The sequence below is a fragment of the Phasianus colchicus genome, chromosome 7 (assembly GCF_987193195.1).
Source record: "Phasianus colchicus chromosome 7, bPhaCol1.hap1.1, whole genome shotgun sequence".
NCBI classification, from domain to species: Eukaryota; Metazoa; Chordata; class Aves; order Galliformes; family Phasianidae; genus Phasianus; species Phasianus colchicus.
The window spans coordinates 10,756,073-10,781,314 of NC_143442.1; the positions used below are offsets into that span (position 1 = coordinate 10,756,073).

General features: G+C 41.6%; 1 protein-coding gene across 3 annotated transcripts in view; it reads right to left on the minus strand.

The window, feature by feature from the left end:
* The window catches only part of SLC15A2 (solute carrier family 15 member 2), a 36,102-nt gene that overhangs the window by 6,868 nt on the left and 3,992 nt on the right, over positions 1–25,242 (minus strand). For all 3 annotated transcript variants that reach the window (XR_016468166.1, XM_031590636.2, XM_090143672.1), the window contains 15 exons: positions 24,794–24,935; positions 22,954–23,046; positions 21,801–21,900; positions 17,711–17,801; positions 15,593–15,670; positions 13,136–13,218; positions 11,825–11,911; positions 11,421–11,510; positions 11,152–11,196; positions 8,942–8,974; positions 7,770–7,858; positions 5,937–6,018; positions 4,006–4,131; positions 3,045–3,209; positions 492–538 (listed from right to left, as the gene is read on the minus strand). Coding sequence is in view for 2 of the 3 variants with exons in the window: in XM_031590636.2 (XP_031446496.1) it covers positions 492–538; positions 3,045–3,209; positions 4,006–4,131; positions 5,937–6,018; positions 7,770–7,858; positions 8,942–8,974; positions 11,152–11,196; positions 11,421–11,510; positions 11,825–11,911; positions 13,136–13,218; positions 15,593–15,670; positions 17,711–17,801; positions 21,801–21,900; positions 22,954–23,046; positions 24,794–24,935 (1,351 nt within the window). In the remaining variant the exon portion in view is untranslated. The remainder of the gene's footprint in view (positions 1–491; positions 539–3,044; positions 3,210–4,005; positions 4,132–5,936; positions 6,019–7,769; positions 7,859–8,941; positions 8,975–11,151; positions 11,197–11,420; positions 11,511–11,824; positions 11,912–13,135; positions 13,219–15,592; positions 15,671–17,710; positions 17,802–21,800; positions 21,901–22,953; positions 23,047–24,793; positions 24,936–25,242) is intronic.

The following is a 25,242-nucleotide window of genomic DNA, read 5'->3' on the forward strand; positions in this document are numbered from 1 at the left end:
TTAATCAAGTCTCCTAGGTGGTGTTCAGTCAGCAGAAAACTTCACAGACACAGAGCTATGAAGATATTGCTCTCATTTTATCTGATTAGTTTGCATTTGTACAGGAGGTTGGACAAGATAAGTGATCATCATGGGTTGCAGAGGACAAATGGCAACAGCTCCTTTCCAGATTGAGCCTTCCCTTCCTTTTCCAAAATGGCAGACCATGGTGAGATCACCCTTCCCAAGGAGATCTTTTATGCTGCCATCTCAGCCCAGAGAATCCTAGGCAGTAGATGGCAATACAGTCCAGTTCTGCACAGCAGGAGTGGGAGGTGAGCATCTGCAGCTGAGACCTGGATTTTTTCTTGCAGGATGAGCATGGGCTAGATTCTAACCCAAGAACATCTGGGCTACATTACTTACAGTTTGAATTAGACAAAAGCATTTTCTCTCAGCCCACCACCCTTGACTCCTAAAAAAAAAAGAAAGAGAAAAAGAGCCATTCATACCTAACTGCTGCCAAACCATTTTCTGGCTTTGTTTCCAAGTCTGTAATCTAAAGTGGGAGGAAAAAAAGAAGAAAATCACACATATGAATTAATATTGCCTTATAAACAGGATGTAACAGAAAATACTAGTGCCTGTGGAATGACATGTTGCAAAGCCACTGGGACTGACTGGTATCTCACTAAAGCTTTGCATCAGGCTATAGAAGTGAAGTCCCAGTACAATGAAAGCAATGGCAAAACTGCAAAGATTTAACATGAGATCATACATTTTTTCTAAAACAGGCTACAGAATTTCAACGAGTTATCCTCCTACTAAGGGCTTGTAATGCTCCCTAACAAAATGATTGTCTTGATCTGGAAATAGCAAGAGAGCACTATCCACATTGGCCTCTTTCAATGATTAGTTACAATTAAACGTGAGCACCACGCTCCTGTAAAAACCAGCAAATAGCCTGAATTCCAGAGCTGGATTCTTGGCTTACTCATCATCTCCACAAAGTCTAAAGCTAACAGGAATGTTAAGTTGCAATTCTGATCATCATCTACAGCTTATAATTTTCCTGACCCTTAGAGAGAAAAATATCAAACAGTGCAGGCAGAGAGCAGGAGACACCAGGATGCACTGAGCTGTTTTATGGTTACAGTCTCTGCAGGCTCATCCTTGAAATTGCAGCGTGGTTGGGTACACTGGGGACTGGCAGATCTCCTTAAGATCACAGCTGGAGCATCAATTGGATAGTTAAGCTATACCTGCTTAAGAAGGGTTTACTTGGTGCACAATGCTGAGAATAAAGACAATAGATACACAGCCCCTGCCCTGAAGATTGTATTTCACACAAAAAGAATACAGTCAGTTTTGTAGCTAGTTGAAATCCATGGTTGTACCCACACAGCCCTTTCTCCGTGCTTTCTTTGTGATGTAAAACCGTGATCTTCTAAGACTAAGGATCCAGAACTACAGCATCCCTATAAAAAGGCCATCGCACTTCAGTGCAATATGCTGATCCACAAATAATGTATGCCCTAAGTAATAAATAGCCACAGTGAATAACAAATTTCAGAGCAATAAATAATAAACAACAACACTGTTTCTTTCAGTGGGAGGCACATGGGGATTAACACACTAGCTCGCTGCAGGCAGGACTGACAAATTATTACTCGCGTTCAGCAAAGATCCCCAGAGCTCTCAAATTCATTTCCTGCCCACTCAACCACCCACAAAGGAGAAGAAACCAATTTCAGACTGGCTCCTTCCAGGAAAACATGAGCAAAAGGCCAAACCCACCTTGGGGTTGAGGGAAGCTGGGACTACTCCAGGACAAGCCCTGCAACACAACAGTGATGCCACTGCTGTCCTCATCTTGCAGTGCTGCAAAGTGTCATTTACTAAACTGCCTTCCACACCTCCCCTATCGTCAGCTGACAGTGACAGCTGAACAGCATCAGCCAACAACAGAGAGCAGAAATCTGCCCATGCCAAAGGTAGGCATTAATTCAAACACAGGTTAGATAGCTGGGGCAGCACAGAGAGCTACGAAAGCTCAGAGATTACTTTGCTTCAGTCTGTCTCAGGCCTTCTTTCCATGGAGACAGTATGAAAATCACTGTATGAATATCAGTTTCTAAGGGAAACAGCACACCATCATCAGGGTTTCAGGGAAACTTAAGAACATTGTGTGAAAATGAGCCCCAAGTTCCAAAACATTAAGAAAAAAAACCTGCCTCAGGGAAAAAATAAATTCTTAAAACTCCTCATTTTTAAAACCAGTTAAATAATTTCTACTATACAGTACTGAATGCTTATGCAGTGACAGCGCTGCAAGGTAGGAGGCTGAGAAATTGCAAAGAAAATAGGCACTTTAGCATAAGGACAGATTCTAATGCCATTCACACATACATACACAACTACCACAATGCAGAATGACACCATTCATTTTAAGAGTGCTTCTTGGGATACAGCTGCACACAAAAGATATCAGAATCTAGCCCTATATACCGCATGTATGTCTCTATAATTATTGCAGCAATACACAAAAGTCCAAACACAGACAGCTCTGCTGCAGAGCTGGAAATGAACTTAATCATTTATTCTGCTCAGCAAAACAAATGGGTCTTCTGTGCATTTTCACTAAATGCTTGTAATAACTGCACCACGAATCATTCCTCTGTTGCGTTTACTCCATGCCCAGCCCTAGAGCCTCTTTAACATCTTTACTTTATAGAACCATCTTTTGGGGAAAATCTCAGGCTCTTTGCTTCCTCAGCTTTTGCAAGCTCTGCTGCCCAGCAGGCACACTGCTGCTGTCCCACTACAGCATTCACTGGATTAAAGTGTTCCCAGCATCTCTCAGATGCCATAATGCCTCTATTAATCAACCAGCAGAAATGTGTACAGACCCAGTGCTGCTAGCTAAGAAGTCAGGCTTGGAGCATCTGAGAGCAATCAGACATCACAACTGAGCAAATGAATTAATAAGCCTATTACCCCATTACCCATTGTATCATCACAGCCATTAAGTTAATACTGTATTTACACTTCACTCCCACACTCACTAAGTGACTTGATAGGCTTCCTTCCGCCTCAAAAACAATTAAACTGTACACTGATTTTTCCTTCACGGTGTAATTAAAAGCAAGAGATGATCCTTGATGTTGCAGGATGAAGCGAAGGCTCTGTTGCTCTCCATTCAGTATTAAATGTGAGTACTCATCTGGGTTCTGTGAATAAAACAAACTTAGTTATTTGCTTTTTTTCACACGATAAAGGATCGTGCTCTTCCCACCAAGTGCAACCCTACCATCTCTTCATGGAATTCTGTAAAAAGTGGTTAACAGTCAAAGCTGGTGAAAAGCTTTCCTTCATCAAAAGACCTACATCAACTAATAGGCTTCAGGCTGGTCAAGTCAGAGCTTGGAGCAGTTTCTTCCACAAGATGCAAACCAAACACCAGAGAACCTTCTGTACATGTTGCTACCCTTTCCCTGGAGCCAATCTGCCTCAAAGGGACTCCATCTAGAACGTGGCAGGCAGCTGGTGGCCAGTGGACTGCCATTCTGGCTCCCAAACTAGGCTGACCTGAAGTAATCTGGAAGCTGAACTGGGAAACAAATTGCAGTGCCCATACCCAGCTTTGTCCCTTTCCGTTTCTCTTCTCCTTTGCAGGTAAATACTTTTCATATGCCATTCAGAGCCCAGCAACAATGCTTAGTTAGTATTTTAGCACTGAGAGATGCCAGCTGAATGCCTCATACTGGGACATTTATTCTTTATTCCTAATTCTAGGACAGTATCATTAGACATTCCTCCCTTTGTCAAGGAAGTACTTCTCCAAACCTTCCACTGCTATCTGGTTGGAGATGGTGTGCTCCGTCTCTAAAGCCATTCCCTTGGACTTCTAAGAGGCTGGAGAACAAGTCATAGCATCTGTGGTCTTTATTGGAAAGTGTCAGAAAAAAGCCCACCCTTTTTCAATGGGATGCAGGTCAAGCCTTCCATCCCCACACATGTACTTACCTGGAAAGCCTCCACTGGCTGCTGAAATAGGTTCTGGTCTTGGATTGTCACTTGAACTGGGTTCTTTGCCAAATTCAGGACCTGAATTAAACTTTCTTTTGGGACAAGTTGAGGCATATCGGTTTCCTAATTAAAATAAAAGGCTTTAAGTGCCATCCATATGCTTTATTAGCACTTTAATAACTTCATTTTTAGTCATAATAGTCTTCTTCTCTGTAATGACACTTTTCCATCCCCTCCTCATCAGAAGTTGCGCTGAGTGAAAACTGAACATAAATCTTATATAGGGGGGGGATCTCCTCACAGTTCAATAGCCAACCTACCAACCTTCCCAGAGACTGCCCCTTGTATCACTGAACGTACAGGCTCCACAGCTGCTGAGCAGGTAGAACAACATCCCTGCTTTCACTATGCAGCTCACAAGTGCCATATCAGAATGGAAAGAATTCTGTGACCAGAATAATTATTTTCCCAGACTGCTCAGCCAGAAGCTAAGTTTTGAAAATCCCAGTCCAACTCCATGACTGTAACTGGTGCTTTTGCATCATTTGACACCGTGCTACCCAAGCACAGATCTCACTTCCTGTTTTCTCAGAAAGGGAAAACAATGCCTGCAGTACAGAGGAACCTCATTCTGTCAGGAATCATTCCCTAGAAAAAGAACTTCAATCAACATCAGCCTTCTGCTACCTGCAATCTAAAGCTATTAATTACCTTTTTTTCCTCACATTCTTTTAATAAGTAGTTGCCAGGAATACTTCAGAAGTATTATTTTTTTTCCATTTTATCCTGTAATTTGGGAATGGCAGGCGGGGTAGTTTGAACCTAGCTTGAAGGGGAGACATTGTCAGAAAAGACAAGGTGTCACTGTCTTCCATGAACCCATAGCTGCTCTGGACCAGCAGGCCTTCTATGAGTACCCAGCAAATCTCGTTACTGCAACTTTTCATTTGCACCAAGGTGGGCTGCCACATGCTGCACTTTGCTAGAGCTTTTAATGGCTTTCAGGGTAAAATTCCCACGCAGAGACAGGAAGAGCCTCTAACTTACTGTGTCCCTATCCCTAGAAGCTGCCCACAGCCAGAGCAGGCTTTCAGTGCCCAGAGAGAGCTGCTGTGGCTGACAACAAGAGCATTTTTTCACTCATGAAAAAACATCAGAAAGGGGAGCTGAACCCACGATCTCTTTTCATTAGGAGATCTGTCAATGGGTTCACCTGAAGAACTTGCAAATGTTAAGCCAGGGCTGTGTGCCAGCCACTCTGTAACAGAACACTTTAAGTATACATGGAAGCTTTAAAAATTAATCCTACAGTATCTTCCTTAAGCCAAAGGTCGGCCAAAGTTTGCACAAAGCTGGGCACATGCCAGAAACAAATGATACAAATCTGTGGGGGCTAACACTGAATTTACAAGAGATTTGCTGGCATCCTGTCTGGGGATGCATGGCCATCCCTGATGTCTGTGACTGTGGAAGTGGCTGCATTCACTTCCATCAATAGAAAATGAATTTGTTGCGTTAAGAACAGATCCCCAGCCTGAAGTACGAAAGGAATGAAATAAATAAATAAACAGTAAAAAATAGAAATCTACAGCAAGAAATAGAGGAGAACAGACTACATTTTGGGAATTAATCACTCGCATTAACCAGGTGTCTGCCAATCACTGATGACAGAAACCTAGAAGACAGATCAATACAGATGACAGGCATAGCAAAACTACAAAGACCAAAAAAGAGACAGGGACACAGAAAGAGACAGGCAGACAGAAAGTAAGAATTTAGCAACTGGATTGGCATGCTTAATTGTAAAGAACACATTGAAGATGATTATCAAGGAACAAAATTGGTAAAAAAAATTATTCAACAGACACTAATAAAAACACATCAGGGAAAGCCAAATATTTCTGAGCAATTGCTTGTGCCATACTTACATTTATTTTGACTTCTACAATGGCTGCTAGTCCGAATGCCATCCCTGCAAGGATCATACCTGTTGCCATTTTCCTAATAGGTCTATGGAGCAAATGAAAGAGGTACACTGAGAAAAGAAAGTAATTTAAAATATAGAATACCATTCCTCAGAGACTAAGACATGCCAAAACTACATATTGAACTCTCCAACAGGTGGCACTGGGAATGATGTGCTGTTTAAATTGCCAATCATTTAACTTAAAACTATTCTATTTTTCTGTATGAGGCTAGCACTGAGGCCAATTAAAACTGGTATGCCATGAAAAAAGTCCTATGCTTGCAAGTTTCATATTGTCTTATTCCTAGCTCATCTAGTGGGAATAGCTCATGGCATTATGTTAACCTGTGATATTGGAATGAGCACTAGAAATTATACATCTTCAAGTCTCTCCTGGGAAAAGCAAAAGATAAGTAGTATGCTACTTAGCAGCAGGAATAAAGAGAAGAATAAATGTATAGTTTATGTCATCAGTGTTTCTGACCATCTGTGTCATCACTCTGGGTTATTTCTCCTGCCAATACTTTTACGTTCTTAGAGAATAAGGAACATGCTTTGAAACTGGTGCAAAACAACTCTGTCAGAGCTATATGAGACAATTTGATATAAAAAGGTATAGGATAGGTCTAGAAAGGCAGGTCCAAACTGAGTGCTGAACTGTTGAGATTTTAAACAAATACAGATCTAGATTCAGTGGTTTCCAGTCTTCGTTATGGTCTGAATCATAGTCCAGATGGACAGGGGTCTGGGAAATCCAAATTATGAACCTAAATTCTGTCTCTCATTTATATGGTCTGTTATAAGAAAATTACTACTGTTTGAGTCTTGTGATAAATAATGTGATTTTGACATTGAATCGTGCATTGGGATTGTGTTGCGTGAGCTTCTGCAGACACGTAGGCTAAAACCTTGCAGGCTACAGTATATCCACTGCCACATGCATGGCTGAACTGGAGAGGAGCCTGTCAGTATCTAGCATCCAGGGGGCAGAAACAGCCTGACGTTCCATTCTGTTCAGTGCTGCTGCATGGGTCTGTGCTGCTGGATGAGATACTCTCTGAACCTGTTATCAGACAGGAAGCTTTCTGCCAAGTAGGGGCTTGTGAAGCCAGTCTCCCACTCATCTCATTACACACTTTGGTGTTGAAGCATGCGAACTTGGTTCATTTCAGCTGCAGCTGCACTGGCTGAGGCACTCCAACAGTGCACATAACGTATTCCCACTGCTAAAGCAAATCAACTCGCAGACTACAGAGACTCAAAAGTCACATCTCCCCCAAAAAGCGTACACTGGTCCCCAGATACAACTGTTTTGATCTAGAGGTCTTCTTCTATAACATTGCACTTCTTAGAGCAGACTAGGGATAGAACAGTTGGGCTATTGTGAAAACTCCCTTCTCCACTGGCCCCTATCTTGGTGGGAATCTGCCTTCACAAGACCACACGTAGCCCAGGCAGGACAGTGAATTCAGTTGCTGCAGGTAGAGAATTAACTTCGCAGCAATACAGGTGATAAGGAGAAGGACATATTGATCAAATTTAAAGAGGAACTGTTCATACTGGCTTTCAGGGAAAACCTGATGACAGAGCAGAAACCAACATCAGTGAATTTTCCCTGCTGAAATTTCCTTGGCCTATGGAAAATGGTGATACTGCCAGAGAGGCTGAATTAGAGGCAAGTGCTCTAAAGCACAAGTATAGAAATTTGTGTTCCTTCTCCTTAAAAGCTATTCTTCTGCACACTTGCTGCAAAACAGTAAGAAATGAGGTATCCATGTTGTCCCCAAGTACTTACGTGAAATTAAATTTGCACATGTTTATCAGAGGATAGAGCCCAAGGTCAAAAATTGGGATGAAGACAAGAATAAGAAGTGGATTTAAGAACTGCAATACAAAACAATGGGACTTTAGTGACTAGAAAGCAACTTTTAGTAATTAAACTCATAAAGCAATGTCCTCCAGAAATAATTCCATTACAGAAAGGACATGAACACTTAAAAACCTCCTTTTAAACTACAATCATAGTTTGCTCTTTGATGGTTTCTGCTGTTTAGGTTTCACATGCACAAATACATTTTGTTCATACCCTCCTCTCCAAGAGGTAAGCAAGCATCATTGGTGCAATTTCCCTGAAGAGAGAATTGAAGCATTGTGTTTTCAGAGAGTACAAAACCTACTGAAATAGAGGCAGGCAACTTTAGGGGCTGTGCTGGGTGGGACCTTAAAACAGATCAACAATAATGGAAACAGCTTGGGACTTGAGCAAAATCTCATAGGAACAAGCACTATTTTGTGAGTCTGTCACTTTTTCATACTTTCACACAGCATGAGAACCCCTGGGAACTGCTTTTCTCCTGGGAGGGCAGAACTTGTCTGCCAGTCAGAAGTGGCACAGCAAGAAAACAGAGCAATGAGAGAACAAGCAGAGAGAGATGCTCAGTTTCAGCTTTGAAGGAAGATTTTAGGGAAAGGAACAGCTTTGAATTTCTTCAGAGCTGTTCAGCATAAGAACTGTAATCAACTGTGACAACACAGCATCATCTCAGAGCCTTCGTATTTTCATTTGCCCTGCAGGAAGGGAGAAAGGAAACATATTTCAGGTATAAGGCTGATCCCAGTGCAGAGATGTGTTAAAAAGAGACACAATCTGTATCCCCCATATGCCAGCACTAGTTCAAGAAATATTAAGGTGTCGTGTTCTCCCACACCTCTGCATTATGCCTGTGTTACAACATCCTTGGGGTCCTCTGAACATCAAAGTTAAGCTTGCTAAACAGCTAGTGTGCAGTAAGTCAGAGTCCACACCACACTAGCCAGCAGGACCTCTGCTACTACCTTCAAATCAAGCAGAGAAAGACCACTGGTCCCGTGAGAGGAAAAAAAAGAAAAAGAAAAAGAAAAAAAGAATGAGAGAGAACAAGAAAATATATTTCTACAGGGTAATTTCCTACCCTGTAGTATTTTTACCTGCATTTGGTCAGGCTGAAGAACATATATTCCCTGAAACAAAATTGATATGGCAAGTGATTCATAAGTATGATCATGTAAGAGTGCACAGCATATACGGCTGATGGCAAACAAGCAACCAGCTCACAGAATAGTTTTCATCAGCAAAGGTGGTTTCCTCAAATCCTTTATATTGGCTTTAGCAACTGACATTGTGCTTTTGACAGTTGTTATCTAAAGACAGAATTTGATGAGGATCATTTTGCAGAAGGAAGCTACACTCAGGCCTTGATATATGGTATTTGGGACGTGGCCAGGACAGGTACTGAGTCCCAGCTTCCAGACTGGCTGAGCTCAGGACTAGGTGAGCGGTGAGGAATGGGAATGTTAGTTTTAAGCTGGGACCTGGATTTCGAGCTTACTCCCTCTGCTTCTCTAAAGGAAAAGCCCGAATCCTGTAAGTGAATGTCCTCACACTTCAAGACCCCTGTGCTGGGATGGCATTTGTTCCAAACACCTCAAAAGGATAACAGAAGATTACCCTTGAGCCAGTAGGCTGTACAAACCCCCATCTACTCCCTCCATTTGGCCAAAGGCACCAAATGGGCTTTGGTCAGTTGTTCAACTGTTCTTGGTTTAAGCCAAGAGAACTTAAGGCTGTAACAGCTGCTGTATCCTTGCACCACTGTATCTAGCCCCTGCAAGTGGGCAAGGCCATCAAGGATAGTCAGAGGGATCTCAGTCTCTAAAAGTGACAGATGAGCTGTCTCCAGGCAGAGGCTGGCATTTGTCTGAACTCCACACAGCTTTTCATTTGAAATTAAGATGAAGAGAAAGGGGGAAAACATTAGGAAGAAAATAATATCTTCCCGAGAAAGCACCGTGGGGATTTGCCTCCTGTCTGCCAGGTTCATCCTGAGCTGAATATAGATTGTCTACCTGTTTCTGCTGGCAGCTGCCTCCTGGGAGAGTGAAAAGCAGTGGACAAAGCAAAGGAGCTTTGCAATTAAAAGCATCAGGCAAATACCTTCTTCTCTTGCTACTTTGTGTACAAATATGCCACTAGAAAACAAGCCTGCAAGCATTTCATGTGGCACTAAGCCATTCCCTGTTAATTCAGTCTCCCTAGCTGAGCACTTTGGCTTGTGAGAGCAGAAACATGGAATTTTGCTAGCACGAACTCCAACAACCCTAATGAAAAAATCAACCCAGTGTTGCAGTTAATTCTCACCTTCATGAGCTGGGGCAACTCACTAGGGCTGAACAAGACTGAAAGAAGCTAAAAACCCATTCAAGCAGGTAGAACAAATACGTACTTGTTTTCTCCTCTACCAGGGAGTGTTTAAAAAATGACTCCTGGTGATTCTTAGATGTTCTGCTGATGGATCACTAAGTGTATATGAGAACAACAGCAGAAAACAAAGTTTCTAGATACATGTCATAAAGACTTCATGAACTTCCATTGTCCTTCTGGAGTGAATAAAATATTACAAGTGATGTAGTTTTTTTCATGCCTCATTTGAATTAATTAAGCCTAATGAGTATCACATGCTGAGAGCAAAACTTTTTAAGAGGAGGAACTCAAATCTGGGGCCTTACATTGATTTTAAACTGTAAAATGGGCATTTACAATCTTAAATTCTGATATGAGCATCTGCAGGTAAGACCTAGATGGTCTATTAAATACACTTCTGGAAACACTCTGTGTGGTGACATCATTAGCTAGACAGCTGACCTATAGTCATCTGTCACTGCCTTCTGCTCCATTTGCCACTCACACCTTTGAAGTACTTGATGGCTACTAATTTATCCTCACCACATTTCAACCCTAAGCACAGAATTCCTGCTGATTCTTAGAGGCTTCATCAATGCATCACTAGGTAAGCCAGAGCAGAAGTATACAATTACAACATCTCTCATCTACGTCACAAGGGCTGTGTGAACTTTATCTGACTTCCCTGTCTTGAGTGGGGGTCACAGAGCAACCAGTTGCCAGTGCGTCAGCACTCCTGACTTTGCAGGCTGCCAGTGGCTCCCCAGCCCTTGCTCCTTGCCAAGATGTGGTGTGATGAACTGCACACGGCCACATAGGGCCTCTCTCTTCTAATCATTGAAAGTGCAACTCATCCAGACTCATTAAACAGAAGCCCTTACTAGCCAGAGACTTTGATTAAAAAGTAAGAGCAGTGATATTACTGCTAGTCTTATCCCCCGTGACATTAAATACTTACAAAGTCAGCGTTCATCTTTGTAGCTTGCAAAGTCCACCTGGATCCCTAAGGAGAAAGCAGACAGCAATGTAGTTTGCATGATGCTCCGTGGAACAGAGAAGACCACAGTGCTGGAGGTCTTGCAAAACCATTGCAGTTTTGTGCCATTGCAGCACAACCAGCCCCTAGACACCAGGTAGGAAGGTAGTGCACCGTGTCTCCAGGATGCTTTGGTATCACTCTGGCAGGACAGGGGTGCAAATTCAGGCCTGCAACTTGCTGTACTGTACCTGCTGATCAAACAGGGCCCAGAACATCGGCAGTGGTAAAAAGAGAAAGAGAACGCGTGTCACCATTTTAACCTCCCCAATCAGCTGTTTCTATAAAGGAAACAGACAGAAAGTTAAGATGTGAGTGACAAACCAACAGGGGCTTCAAGCTACAAACTACAAAGCAAGAGAGCTCTAATGTTTTTCTACACAACAACTATTCACTGCATTTATTCATGGCCTTAATTGCAGTTCTGCATTTCAGTGCAGCACCTCGACTGTCCATTAAGGGTCAGGAGAGTACAGACATGGGAATGGACAGGGCAAGTGAGGAGATGCATATAAAGAGTAGGGTGGCCAGGCCAATCCTAAGTCTGCCCGACTCCCTTTGCCCTTCGAATCCACCCTTGTAAAACATCACTTACCGAGTACTGTTCTGATGCCCAGTCAAGCCAGTGATCTCTCCTTGGAATCTGTCGGGAGCGATTTTTCAGCCTGTTTTTAATAGCAAACTAAGGAGAAAAACAGGTGAATAACTCCCTCAATGCTTATCCCCTAATTTAAATTTTCCATTTCAGAGGTCTTACTTGTCTGCCCTTGTCACATTCCCAGCTCTAAACTGCCCTTTCCACCCCTGAAGGTACATATCATGGGGGTTCTGATGGACACTTCCAAAATTTGCATGTGCACAACCAGATGCTTTAGAACCAATTCTATGCAGGAAAGTTTCTGTGACACTGACTGATTAAAGGTGTGATATGTGAATGAACTACCTCCAGAGCTTGTCCTCCACAAGCAAACCCAGTATTAGCCTCCAACAACTGTTTTCCTTGATTTAAAACCTGATACGTGATAAAGCTTTGAACATAATTTTTTCTTCTTCTGTTCTTTTCTTGTTGGACTGACCACAGTGCTGGGGAGGAAACACCTCTTTATCCACAGCAATATCAAAATCAGAACTCTCATTTCTTTCTTGTTCAGTAGGTCTTTCTTTGCATGTTTCTGGTGCAGCCCATGTCTCATTCAGTCCTAGAGCAGCCTTTAAGTTGGTTTCTCACTGCAGGAGAAATTACTGACACCAAATTTTTAACTTGTTTGTTCATGCTTCTTGCTCCAGCCACTGAACAGACTGGCAAAAACAGTGGCAGCCTTCTTTAGAAATCCTGTCCTTAAGATCTGGTCTGTTTCCCCAAGGTAAATCTGTCACTAGCATTAACCTAGAGAAAAAGAAAACACCTGCTGTTTGCAACAGGTCCTGAACAAGAAACATCGTATCCATCCAAAAGCAAGACATGGTTTCTCATACACTATAGCCAGCTCACACACTATGAAAAACAGTTGATAGGCTATACTGAAACTGTAGAGGAACTTAGAGTAACTGTAGAGTAACTTAATATGAATATTACAGTCTGCTGAACCGATAAACTTCAGTAAAATTGTTCAGCTGAAAGAAATTATGTTTCTAAATTTTTCTTTCAGTCCTTAGCAGCAAACCCCAGCCAGTGTTTCTACTGACTTTAGCTGAAGATGTGGAGCTATGGAAAAACAGTTGAAATGCTGAAGAATAAACTGGGACATAAACGTGTTCCTTATTCCTTACAGGTCAACACAGCAAGATATCTAGCCAGGAGCAGCATCCAGAAGGATTCTAGATGTCACTTCCCCATTCCCTTTGCACTCCTCTGACCTGCGGCTTCAGAATTACACGTGAAGAAGAGAGAATGGCACACACTTACTCCAATGCATTTGCACACTTCAAGTAAGACGTTTCCTTGTGGTGGTGTTTTTCTGTACAGTCCGCTTCCAGCTATGAACACAACTGAAAAAGATTATAATCCAGATGAGAATTTACATGACTGAAGCTTAATCCTGCTCTGTTTTCTGGGGAGGATCCCCCACCCTCATATTCAACCCCTTTGAGGTTTAAAGGGCAGTACTTTTATCAAACCAAACAAATGTATAGGGCCCTGTTAATGACTCCAAACTGAAAAAGATGCGACATCCTACAAGAGGCAATGTGATTCTTACAAAACGACTTAAAAAACAATCCACTTTTAATTGCTGATGTTGATGATGATGATACCTTGATACCTGTGCGTGAAACTAATCCCAAATCATTGCAACTATGTGAGGATGAATCAAAATCCAACATGAGCTTTGTGTACTTGCACCTCATGCACATTTAAATGACGTTAAGAGAAATTACCTTCACTCATGGTTTCTGTGAAGGGATGAGCAATTTAAGGTACTGTTTTCTCCCTCAAAACACAACATAGATTAGCAAGGCTTCAAAGTACTGTCAGAGTTGGAGCTATCCAATTGCAGATCATTTGTCCTGTTCCTTGAGAGCATTTGACTACATTGCAGTTCCAAAAGTTTTAGCAAGGAGAAGTACAATAAAAGCTAAGCGTGAAATCCATATAACAAAGCAAGCAATGAGAAAAGTAGGTACTTTTCTCACCTGGATGTTCACCATTTCTTTTTTAGGACTATGAACATCCAGTTTTGACTTTCAGAACTGCCAGCGAGGTGTCTGAAGTCAGTTTAGGTGAATCCCAACCAAAGAGACTCGTCCAAAGTCACAGAGTGGGTAACAGCGCTACTTCATTTTTAGCATCTCTATGTGGACTTATTGGTGCCTTCCTAAAGGTGATTCATTAAGTTTGCTGAAAACGCCTTCTGGCGTTGACCCCACTGGGAATTGAGGTTCCTGCATTAAAATAAATGATGTCAGTCCTCTCCTGTATTCCAGACACTGAAGCAGCTCAGAAAATCTTGTCGTATAAGATGCCCATTCTGCCTCTAAACTTGTCTTTGCTTTCCAACATCATGGGAAGGAGATTGGTCAGGGCTGGAAGGGTATATTCTCCAGTTCTGCATGCTGCTCACATAGTTAAATACATCACATCCAAGAGCACTCTAATATTTTACAAAAGTATACAGAACTGCTTTGCTGGGCAGGCTGCAGAATCTGACAGCAGGACACTAGCTAAAAACACATTACAACTGATGGCCTCACTGGAACTGTAGTATTTACATGTCCATTTTTCCCTGGGCAACTACTGCTATCTTGTTAGAAACATTCATCACACGGTGCTGCACAGAGGAGCCTATGCCCCACTAAACTGTAAGAATGGACCACGTGGGAAAAGAGAAGCTGCTCAGGCCTGTGACCGTGCACTTTTTTTGAAAAATAATTGCTGTAACATAGGTTGTGACCTGATAACATTTTCCCAACGCTCTGATCTTTCTCTAGGATGGAAGTTTGACAGCGAAAAACAACTTAAACATTCTCAGGAGGATGAACTTTCCAAATCACGGATGCAATTCATACAATTGCATGGTCTCTCAATTAAGCTAACATGTTGAATGAGAAATCAACCCATGCTGTGTTAAAAGCTCTCAAATGCAGTATAATAAGGGGACTGCTTCCCTGCAGCAGTGAAACTAAAGCTAATGGGGTGTCCTTTATATTGGCTACTGATGAGTAACTGTAAGAATGCAGAAATTGTTGGGTATTTGATAGGGGTTGAAGAAGTCATCTTGACAGTACATTAACAGGCCTAAGACGCAGGCTTTAGGAAGCAGGATGATTGCAGCTCACTCCTGATTCTAGGGCAATGAGGGCTTATTATTGCAACATAATAATAGGCTGCCACTGTAATTGTGGGAATAACTTCAGCCAAGCAAAGTGAGATATGAATAAAGTGGCATCTCATTCAACTTCCCTTTCTGAGATTTCTGTGTGGAAAGCATTCTGAAGCAAAAGTGGAATGGCCTCAAACTACAAAAAACCTGTGGAAAGGTTAGAAGTGGCATACTAAGCTTCTTCTGTAAGTTGGAGTACTTTGAGTACTACTTTAAGTAGTGCTCAGATGGCAGCTCTGAGGCCTAACCTGCTCACAGGGCTGTAGCACATCAGAATTACTTTAATGTCTTCATTTGTTATACAGAACAACCATCTTTGCACCAGTATCATGATTTAGGATTGCAGGATGACCACAGTCTGCCCATCTCTAAGTGAACTAAAAGTTTTTCTTGCTGATCTGAACCATGGAACAGTTGGATGAGTTTGAACTCTTGAGCTTTCCATCACAGTATCCATCCAGTGCTGGTGAACTTGTGCATTTTCTCATCCACACGCAGACTTAAAAATGGTAACTACTGCTAGAAATATGGTGGTTTTCACTCACCAAGCGCCAACACCATCAGTGCTGCTGGGACACCAAAAGCCAGTGCATAACAATCCTCTCCAAAACATTTCACATCCCCTAAAAAAGAATTCAGAAAGAAAAACATCTCATTATTATCAGCCTTATGTTACCTGGGTTTTTGATTTGCTTCTCTTAGATCAGTCACTTGGTTTGGCTTTAAATCTTCTTTGCTGTTGCTGCTTGACACTATGAATTGAATTTCCTTGAAACAGTTGTCCTCACTTGACGAGGACAATTTGGAAGCTGGGCTCGTGTCTGCCAGCAATAGAAGCTGATAATGGGATATTGATGAGAATAGTAGAAGGGGGACAAATAGGTAGAAAGCAGTGATAAGAACTGTAATTTGGAAAGAAAAAAAAAACATTTAAAACAACCTCAAATCATTATATGTTCACATAGATCTAAACAATCAGTACTGTGTTTCCACAGCTTCTGTGCCAGCTGCATGAGTTATTGAGCTAAAAGCTCAAATCTGATTTCATTGTGATCTACAGTGGACAAGGGGGTAGCAAATACCCCTACTCCTAAATAAGTGGGTGCACAGGATTAGACTTGACACGCTAGTTGCCTCTCCAATACCTTTTCTCTCCAACTTCCTAATTTCATCAGAGGTAGCCAGGTCTTGCCCACCAGGAACCCAGGTTTGTTGATCCAATGTATGGTTCACTGAAACCCCGTGTCTCTCAGCCTACAGGAGTTCAGAAGGCAGGTTGCAAACAGCGAGCTAGCAGTGAAGTCTGCGTATGCATGCCAGTGGCTACAAATTACTGCACTCTTGCATAGAAAAAACAACAAATAAGTTTGGCTAAAATAAACAACAGAGTTAACAGGAAACCAGCTCATGAAGCCTTCTGTTGTCCCCGTTTGCTGTCTCTGGGCAATCATGATCAGTTGCATAAGTGTGTGTGGTACATAACATTTATTTGCTTATTTTCATAAATTAGCTCAAATCCAGCAAAGCTGGCAGCAAGATACTATGGACACACTGAACTGTTAACATACAAAGTGAGCTGGACTCCTCCACCTAAAAACATCTATTCCACGTTTCTGCCAAATGTCTTTGGACTGTATTTCTTATTTTTTCCAAGGAAACCTTTCACACTCAGCAGAAATTTTACTCTCCACCTCATTTCCATGTTGCAACTAGTTCACTGTTACGTTGGCACAGGTTTTTACATTCCAAGGGAATCAGATTTTCATCTATGCAGTGATGGCACTGAGCAAAACCCCCTCTCAACATAAGGTTGACCAGGGTAAGGAGAGTGTTTGCCTCAACACTTTAGTGAAATATAAGACAAGCACAACTGCCCACAGTTTTGTGAAATGAACAGCCTGGTGAAACGAATACTGCAAATAAAGAAAGCTTCCTGAAGGCCACAGGAGAGAATGAAAAAATTACCAGTGTGAACATTACCTAGTCCTGCCCCCAATCCCTTTGCCTGTGGTCTGTTCCCCTCCCTCTGCATCTGTGCCTTATTTATAGCATGCCAGTCCCCTGGTTTCCAGGCGCTACGATACAACGAACGAAGTACAGCAGGGACAGAATGTAAAGTAGGTCCTAAGTGGGGCAGAGGCCTGTGCTTTGTTTTCAAGGGTAATTGCTCAGAGCTGCAATCTTCCAAGCAGACCAATGCAGACATGCTTGGGTGCCAGGACTGAGTCCTCCCACAGTCAGCAGTGTAGTGTAGGACTCCAAACCCATCCTTGCTAAACCACTCAGTCCTGATGCCTGCCCAGGACATCAGAGATCAATTCCCCATCCACAGGTTACTTACAAGCAAGGCAGGGATCAATACTTCACTGTACACAAAAAGAATTAGATGACAATTCAGATCCTTCCACCTCCCATATTTTAATTCCGCAGTTTGGGCTGGCGTTGAAATACAACTGGGAATATGGTTTTTGTGACTTGCCTGCTGCTAGCATCATAAATCTGTCACGCTGCTATGGCAGGATTAACAAGGCATAAATGCAATACACTGACCAATCCAGAGATAATATAATTTCTGCCATTCAGTTGTCATAAGAGCCTAACAATGCACAATGGAGTAGCCAGAGGGCAGCTAATTTATTGTTTTACTCTAAATCAACACTGACCTCTTAATACAGGCGTTACAAACGTAGAGATCAAACTTCCAGCATTAATGGATAAATAGAAGACGGAAAAAAACTTGCTTCTCTCTGAGGTCTAAAACAAGAGAAGACAGTATCAGTTTCACAGCTAACGCACAGCATCAGGCTTGCAAATTCAGCTCTCTCAATTCTCTTGTTAGGAAGACTGGGTAAATGTTGACACAAAGTGCATAAAATGTTAGGGAAACAAACTTGCCTTCAGGTAAACGCTCACACAAATCATCTTGAGATGCACTGTGGGGCTTTTTGGCATTTCAGAGGAAAAGCCACTGCTTTGAGAGTGTTGCGAGATTGGAAGGGGGAGAGCATCTACTTATTCAGGTCCTTTGTCACCTAATTCAGTACAGCTTGGCACAGCTCAACAAGATCATCATGTGTTCCTATGTCTGAGCTTTTTTCTCCCCTCCTCTCCTTCCATTAAAAAAAAAAAAAAGAAAGAAAGAAAAAAAAACCTGCATATTTTGAGTTTACACGAGCAAAGATGAGAGTGGCAACAAACGAAAAGGATCCATAAGACAGGAGATTATCAAGCTGAAGCCTGTCAACATCAGACTAATAGGGGAAATTAAATCTACGGGAGCATATTCAAAAGCTCAGAACTCAACAGATGGTTTAACACAGAGTTCATACAGTTAAAGGATTCTTGCTGACCTTCCTTCCTCCTACATAATTTCCAGTTTGGAAGTAATCAAGAATTTGACTCAGGTTTTGGTGCCTTTCACAAAGTAATATGTGAAGGCATTCAGTCAGATGCAGTCCCTCCTTGCATGCACTGTAGATATTCAGAGACACATGCACTAACAGTGCTAAACTTCCTCACTGTGCCTGGGCTGGCAGAGCAGAGAAAGAAGGCTACCTGGCCTACACCATGTTCATCTGTACCACCAGCTGGGGACATCTCAGTTGGTGAAGCTGGCATTTAAAAACAGCCCAAGCCTAAGCAGCCAATGTATTTAATCAGTATCTAGGGCTTCACTCCCAGCTGTCACCAGGTTGTGCAATGGCTGTGGACAAACTGGACACGTCTCAGTGCATGGCAGCAAACTCCTTAGGGCACCTTGAGCCACATCTCTATGACCTGACCATGGTTGGAATGCGAAGCTTTAACTCGTGTGTGAGGAAGCTCCCCAGACATGTGGTCTTGTTCCCTTCTGCTCCCTGAGACAACAATATTCACAAGGTTGAAAAACAGGATTAAAAAGTAAATAACTGCAGATGAGTAAAAGAGGACAACTTTTAAGGAATCAAGCCTGAGATCTCAAGGTGTACTAAAACTTCCTTATATACACATTTATAGATTAAAGTGATGGAAAAAAATGGTCAGAGTAGCAGAAGTGAGTACAAAAATAATGGCCAACAGCTTGCAATTTACACTGATTGGAAAAAAAAAGAATTCCCTCCTTCCTTTCTTAATCTTTGTAGCAGACGTACATTAATAACATGATTTGGATTAACTAATTAGCGAAAAGGTACTGTACATGATAATCCTGATCTCCTTGGCAACAGCAATACAAAGAAACAAAGAGAAAGCTATTTAGTACCTTAAAAACCACACCGCACTGTTTGAAAGCAGCTTTGGTCCTTAATTAATATGCACAGCAGCCTGTGCATTCATGTAACATATTGTAGATACCATTTTATTCAGGCATTTTTAGCCTGGACTGCTAATCCCATAGACAAGGGTACCTGGAAACCTGCAGATAAATCTACTTTCTCTATCTGAGCTCCTGATGAATCAGTATCCATCACTGTGTGTAGTACGACTGTTCTGAAAGTGGCAGAGCCTAGAATTTACAAAGTACTCTTAAGAAAATCAGGCCAACGGTGTGCCTATGCCTCAAAAGTTAGCTTTATCTCCACGTGGAAACCACAGAGCAATCCATTTATTTACTTTAGATGCAGACCACCACATCCTCATTTCCAGATGGAACAACTAAACCCTTACAGGTTCAGCTGAAGTTTATTGGTGTCTTGAAAACTGAGGGGGAAATCGAGTTCTTCATCTCATTTGGAATTTTTAAAGCTTACTTCACTCTAGCTGGAATGGAAGATGAAAAACACAGGAAGCCTTCCCAAACAACACTCCAGAGAGGAAAAAAAAAGTTCTGGTTGGCTCTAAATCTTTCATCCCTTACAAAATCGAAACTTCTTGTTCTGGTTTTGAAGACTTACATTTCCTATCACATACGTAAAACCTTTCTTTTTCTTCTTCTGAAGGGAAAAGTCATTTCAAAATGGTAAAATACAAACTTTCTATTCTGAAAAGAATGAATAGAACAGAACATATTGTCCTTATCAGAAGGCTTTTTAAGGTTTCTTTTTCTAAATTAGTTTCCCTTGAAAGCAGCACAAGGGAATGTCTGAGCCTTAGCATTTGATAAATTTGTTGGAGAGGTGTAGTCTAACTGCTGGAGAATAGGCACAGGCCCACACCAACAATGAGCAGTTTGGGTTTTTCTCTGTAACTGAGTTGTAACGGTAAGCTTGGGATAATAATAATATGTGCCTGACTGGCATGCTGAGATTCATTAGCTGAAGTCTATAAAACACTCTGAAGATAAGTGGTACATATTATCATCCTGTAATTAGGTGGTAATTGAAAGATGCTGGATAAATATTATTAATCATTAATATTCATAAAGTAGCACTTCTGAAAACGCTGCTATAGCACCTGTTACAATCCTTGTGGGGGAACTATTCGCACTGCAACCTGAGATGCCCACATGCTGGTACACACACAGTGCATCCCCAGAGCAGTGTGCTGCACTGCCAGCCAGAGTTGTGGTGACCACCTCTGATTGCTGCTTCTCCTTCTGCAGCATCCTGTAAAGCACCAGGTCTGACTGGCAGTACAGCACGGAATGCACACACCTGCAGAAGGTTCTGCTTGTAAGATTCACCACTTTAGTATCATACAGCTGATGTGAAGAAAGACCAAGCCTTCTCTACGTTTTAAAATAAGTATTTTAGTCTGTTTTATTTATCCATTAAATGCTAACTGCATGGTGGAACACTGCAAAAGGCAAACACCAAACTCCTTCACCAAGGCCACTTGGCCACCCCTTATCTAACTCCATCAGTGGCTATTCTGATAGGCCACTACTGGAATGTCCTTACTCAACACCTCTATTGATGGGGATTTCCATCTTCTAAAGATCCCAATCTTTTTCAATAGGTATATTTTTTTACATTTTTTTCTAACAATACTAAATAATTCTTAGTGGATTTAGCCTGCTCATCACAAATCTACTTATTTTCTTCCTTGTAGCGGTGGCCTTCTGTGACTTATGATATGCACAGTAATAGCTAAAAGTAGTACATTCTGACCCATTTCACTTCTTCAGGTGCTACCTTATTCCTGATTTAGCCACTGGTTTACATAATGGAAATTTGAGATTGATGCATTACACAATGTGAAGGCCAGTACTAAGTCCTTGTGATGGATAACAAGGACATGAAGAAACTGGATTACAATTCACAGGATACAATACTAAAAAGAAACATTTTTCCAGCTCTTCAGAACTTTCTATTCTGGCATATCTAGAAAACATTCTGACCACATTAGGTACTAGAACTACCTTCAAAAGGCAAGAATTTTCTACAGTTCTTTCTCAACAACAGTCTAATTTCTGTTTTAAGGGAAAGTCCCTAAGCAGAGAGGCTTTCAGTACAGTTTTCCCTTTTGTTTGCTGTACTGTGTTGCAATGTGTTATAATCACACTTCTTAAGCTGATTCAGAAATGCCAGTCTTTCTATGCTATACTTATACAGGATCTTCCAATTCCTCCAGTGCCCAATTAATATTTGGATTACTTGATGCAATTATAACCTATCCTTCCTGATATCAATAGTATTCTGTTGTTATTTCCCTTTCCTAAAGCATCTTGATTCTTTCAGGTCTCATGCAAACCATCCTACTTCACATCTTTTCCTAGCAAATTATTCCTATATAATTTCCTAGCAAACAGGCTCCAGTACAACAGAATCTAAAAACATGAACACCCTCATAAAATACCCAGACACTGCAGAGTTTAGAAAAGAAAAGAAATCTTACATGTTCCTCTTCAAACTGGTCCCCACCAAATGCAGAGACACAGGGCTTGATACCTCCCGTTCCAAGGGCGATCAAAAACAGACCAACCATAGACAGGACCCTTCATGCAAGAACAAAAATAACACCATTGCAGAACCCTTCCACTGCTTAGGGGAACATTTTATTGTCACTCAACCATAATTCCTCTAGTATCACTGTCTCTGGCACATTGGCAGTGATGATGAGCCAGCTAACTGCAAATATTTACTTATTTATTTATCCTCATTTCTGCATTCAGCATAAGTCAATTAAACAAACAGTGTTTGTCAGTTTCTTGCTGTTTGGAGGCCCACTAAGTATACCAGACATCAAAGATCCAAGGTACTATTTTTCATTCGTCTGAGAACAAAAGGCTGCAGAAATCAATTGAGAAAAGGAAAATTAAAACAAAAAAAAAAAACCTTTGCATATAAGACTTCCAGTCTAGGTAAGTGAAGAAATTCTGTTTGAATTAGGCTCTTGAGTGCTTTCCACCTCCCAGCACTCCTCAAAATCGCTCTGTTGGTCCAAAAGATTATTGATTATTTCTGGGTAGAACGGGAGTATCAGGACAGGTCAAATCTAGGACAAAAGAAAGCTGCTGTATAAACCAGATGTACTCCTGCCTGCATGCATGCATGCATTTTTAGTGCCAGAATCACCTCGGTAAAAACAGCGTGGTGGTTTCAGAAATGCCAGCTGGAAAACTACTCTGACATTCCTATCAGTTCAAAATCTAGAGGGCAGGAGAGGTATTACCCTGCAAGTAACACATCATTCCTGTGTCACACATCAGAAAATGTGTATTTAGGATTCAGCGTTCCCATGTACATGAGAGGATCTTGCTGAGCTGCATAGCTACAGCAATGAGAAAATGAGGGAGAAATGAGCTGGTGTGAGCAATTGGATGGAAGAGACCAAACTCCAATAGCATAATGTAGCAGAGAGGCATGAACAGAAGTCTCCATGTCAAAGGGCTCAGTCCTGGTGATGGTTCCGAGCTTTTCCTGGTGAATTCACACTCTAGACTTCCCCTCCAAACTGCTGGCCTGATGGAGGTGAAACAAGTGACAGACCTGGGTATACCACCTACCATTGCAACCTACAAAAATATTCAGCTTCAGCAGCTACTTACACATGAACTGCCTGGTTGCCTAGGGATGGAATGGCACCGACTGACTTTATCAGATGGCCGACCACATACACAATGGAGAGGTAGATGATTGTCCTGTGAGCAAAGCAAACAGCAGTGACTGAAGGTGCTGAGTGATGTATGATGTGAAAACAGTGTGTCTGTGCTTCCTGATACGAAAGGTCTATTTAGCAGATGCACAAGGAATAGTTTTGTCCATAACCCCAGTACTGCAGACAGCTATAACTTTTACGTCAACATTTAGCACACTGGAAAAAGGAGATAAGCAAATGGATTGAGATTAGGGAAGCATTCTTTGGGGAGATTGCTGGGCAGAATAAGCTAAATGTTCCACACTGCAAATAGATGAGTACTCTTCAGGTTCAACTCAGTTTCCAGACTACTAATAACTGGCAGTTTGTAGCATGCACTTAACTGTGCTGGAAGGAATCTGTAGGGACTGCTGCTCGCTTTCAACCCACCTGATTACTACATTCGAATTAGGAGTGTGGTTTTCCTGTTATAAGACTGAATTGAATCTCAAGCACCTCTGGAGGACTGAGCTCATCTATCTGCTTCCCACATCTTGGTGAGTGTGAGCAGGAAAACTGACCAGGAGGGTCAGGCTTTTCAGTGCACTACATTGCTTCATCATCTTAAAGATTAACATACATTTATGTATTTATGTGCAGACAAAACACTCACAGTAAAAATGGAAGGACTTGTTAGGAAAGAGATGCTAGAAGAAGTCCTGTGATCTCCTTTAATCTGTTATCCTGTCCTTAGTATTGGTTTAGCTATTGCAGCAAAAGCCACCATTTATAAAGACTAGGGGATTATTCCAGGAAAAATCTCTTGCCTAATGCACAAAAGTTTGCATAATGGTTTATTTTTTCACAACATCGCACTGCAAGATAGATATCCTCAAATAGCTTTGAGCATTCCCAGGCAACTTCACATAACAAAGCTAAAAAACAAACCAACTGTGTGTGTATAGGTTTTTTCATTCAATAGGACAAGAAAATGACTAAGTTAAAGCACAAAGAAAAAAAGGAATATTGATATCTCTTTAAGAGCTTTCTGCTACAAAGGCATATTGCAGCAGTTTTTTTTCCATGTAGAGACTCACACTGCCAGATGTGCTTAGACCTATAGGGAAGGGTTCAGCTGCACTTCATCACTAACAGCAAGACTCCTCAGGCAGTGAGCAGACAGTGCCAAGGAAACAATGTCCTGTATACAGTTGCTCATCACCACTCTGGGACAGATGGTAGCCCTGAAAATTATCAGCCTAAGGGATGACTCCCTAATTTTCTCAGGGAGAGTTTAGCTGGTTTTATACTAAGGGAGATGATCTGACTGAACCCAGGTTACTCTGGGATAAAAATAGGTGTGTTCACGTATTCCCTATGCTGAGAAAGCATATGAAGGTACAGTTAGTGACATTTCATCTGAAACTACTAAATTCAGAGGACGATACTGCTTCCTTACCATCTTTGGATTCATCTCAGTGACAGAACTTTGTAATCTGAGGGTTAACCACCCTATATCTTAGTTTCCTCAATGTGTATGGGGAAGGAAGGTAAAGGAGCATTGTGCTCTATGATTTAATTTATTGATTTGGATTACATTGCCTATTGGTCATTGGGTGAAAGAGGAGCACATAACAGCATGAGCGAACACATTAGTTGTTCATCCATTAACAGAGAGAAGCTGACATTCACAAGTGTTTCTTTGCTGCATCCTGAGCTAGCTCAAAATCAGGAGCACAGGCAGCACTGAACCTTGTGCAGGTTGTACAGTGCAGACAGATCCTGTCTGAATTAGAGAAATGTTTACTTACTTGTATTTCCCCAACCACGAGTCTGCCATGATGGCTCCAATGACAGGTGTGAAATAACAGAGAGCAGAAAAGGCATGGTATACAGCAGTGGACAGATTCTCATCCCAGTGGAAGAAGCTTATGAAGTACAGCGTCAGGACAGCTAAAAGGAAGCAAGCAAAACACATCAGATAATTGATGTGCATCTCTGTGGGTAAGCAGGAAGCTACATCACAGTGACAAGGAAAACAGGGATTTGCGTACCAACTATGAGCACTGCTGTGGAAAGATCTGTGCTTACAGATCTATTCCTCATAATCCCTTACACAGGAAAAGCTTAAATGAGGTATGTGAGTATCAAGTTTTCCTTGTTCATGAACATTTATGTTTAGCTGGAAAATATATTTTCTAGCTTATCACACCTGAGCCTGTAGTTCTGTTTATGCATAATTTCTATTTGCAGATTAGGT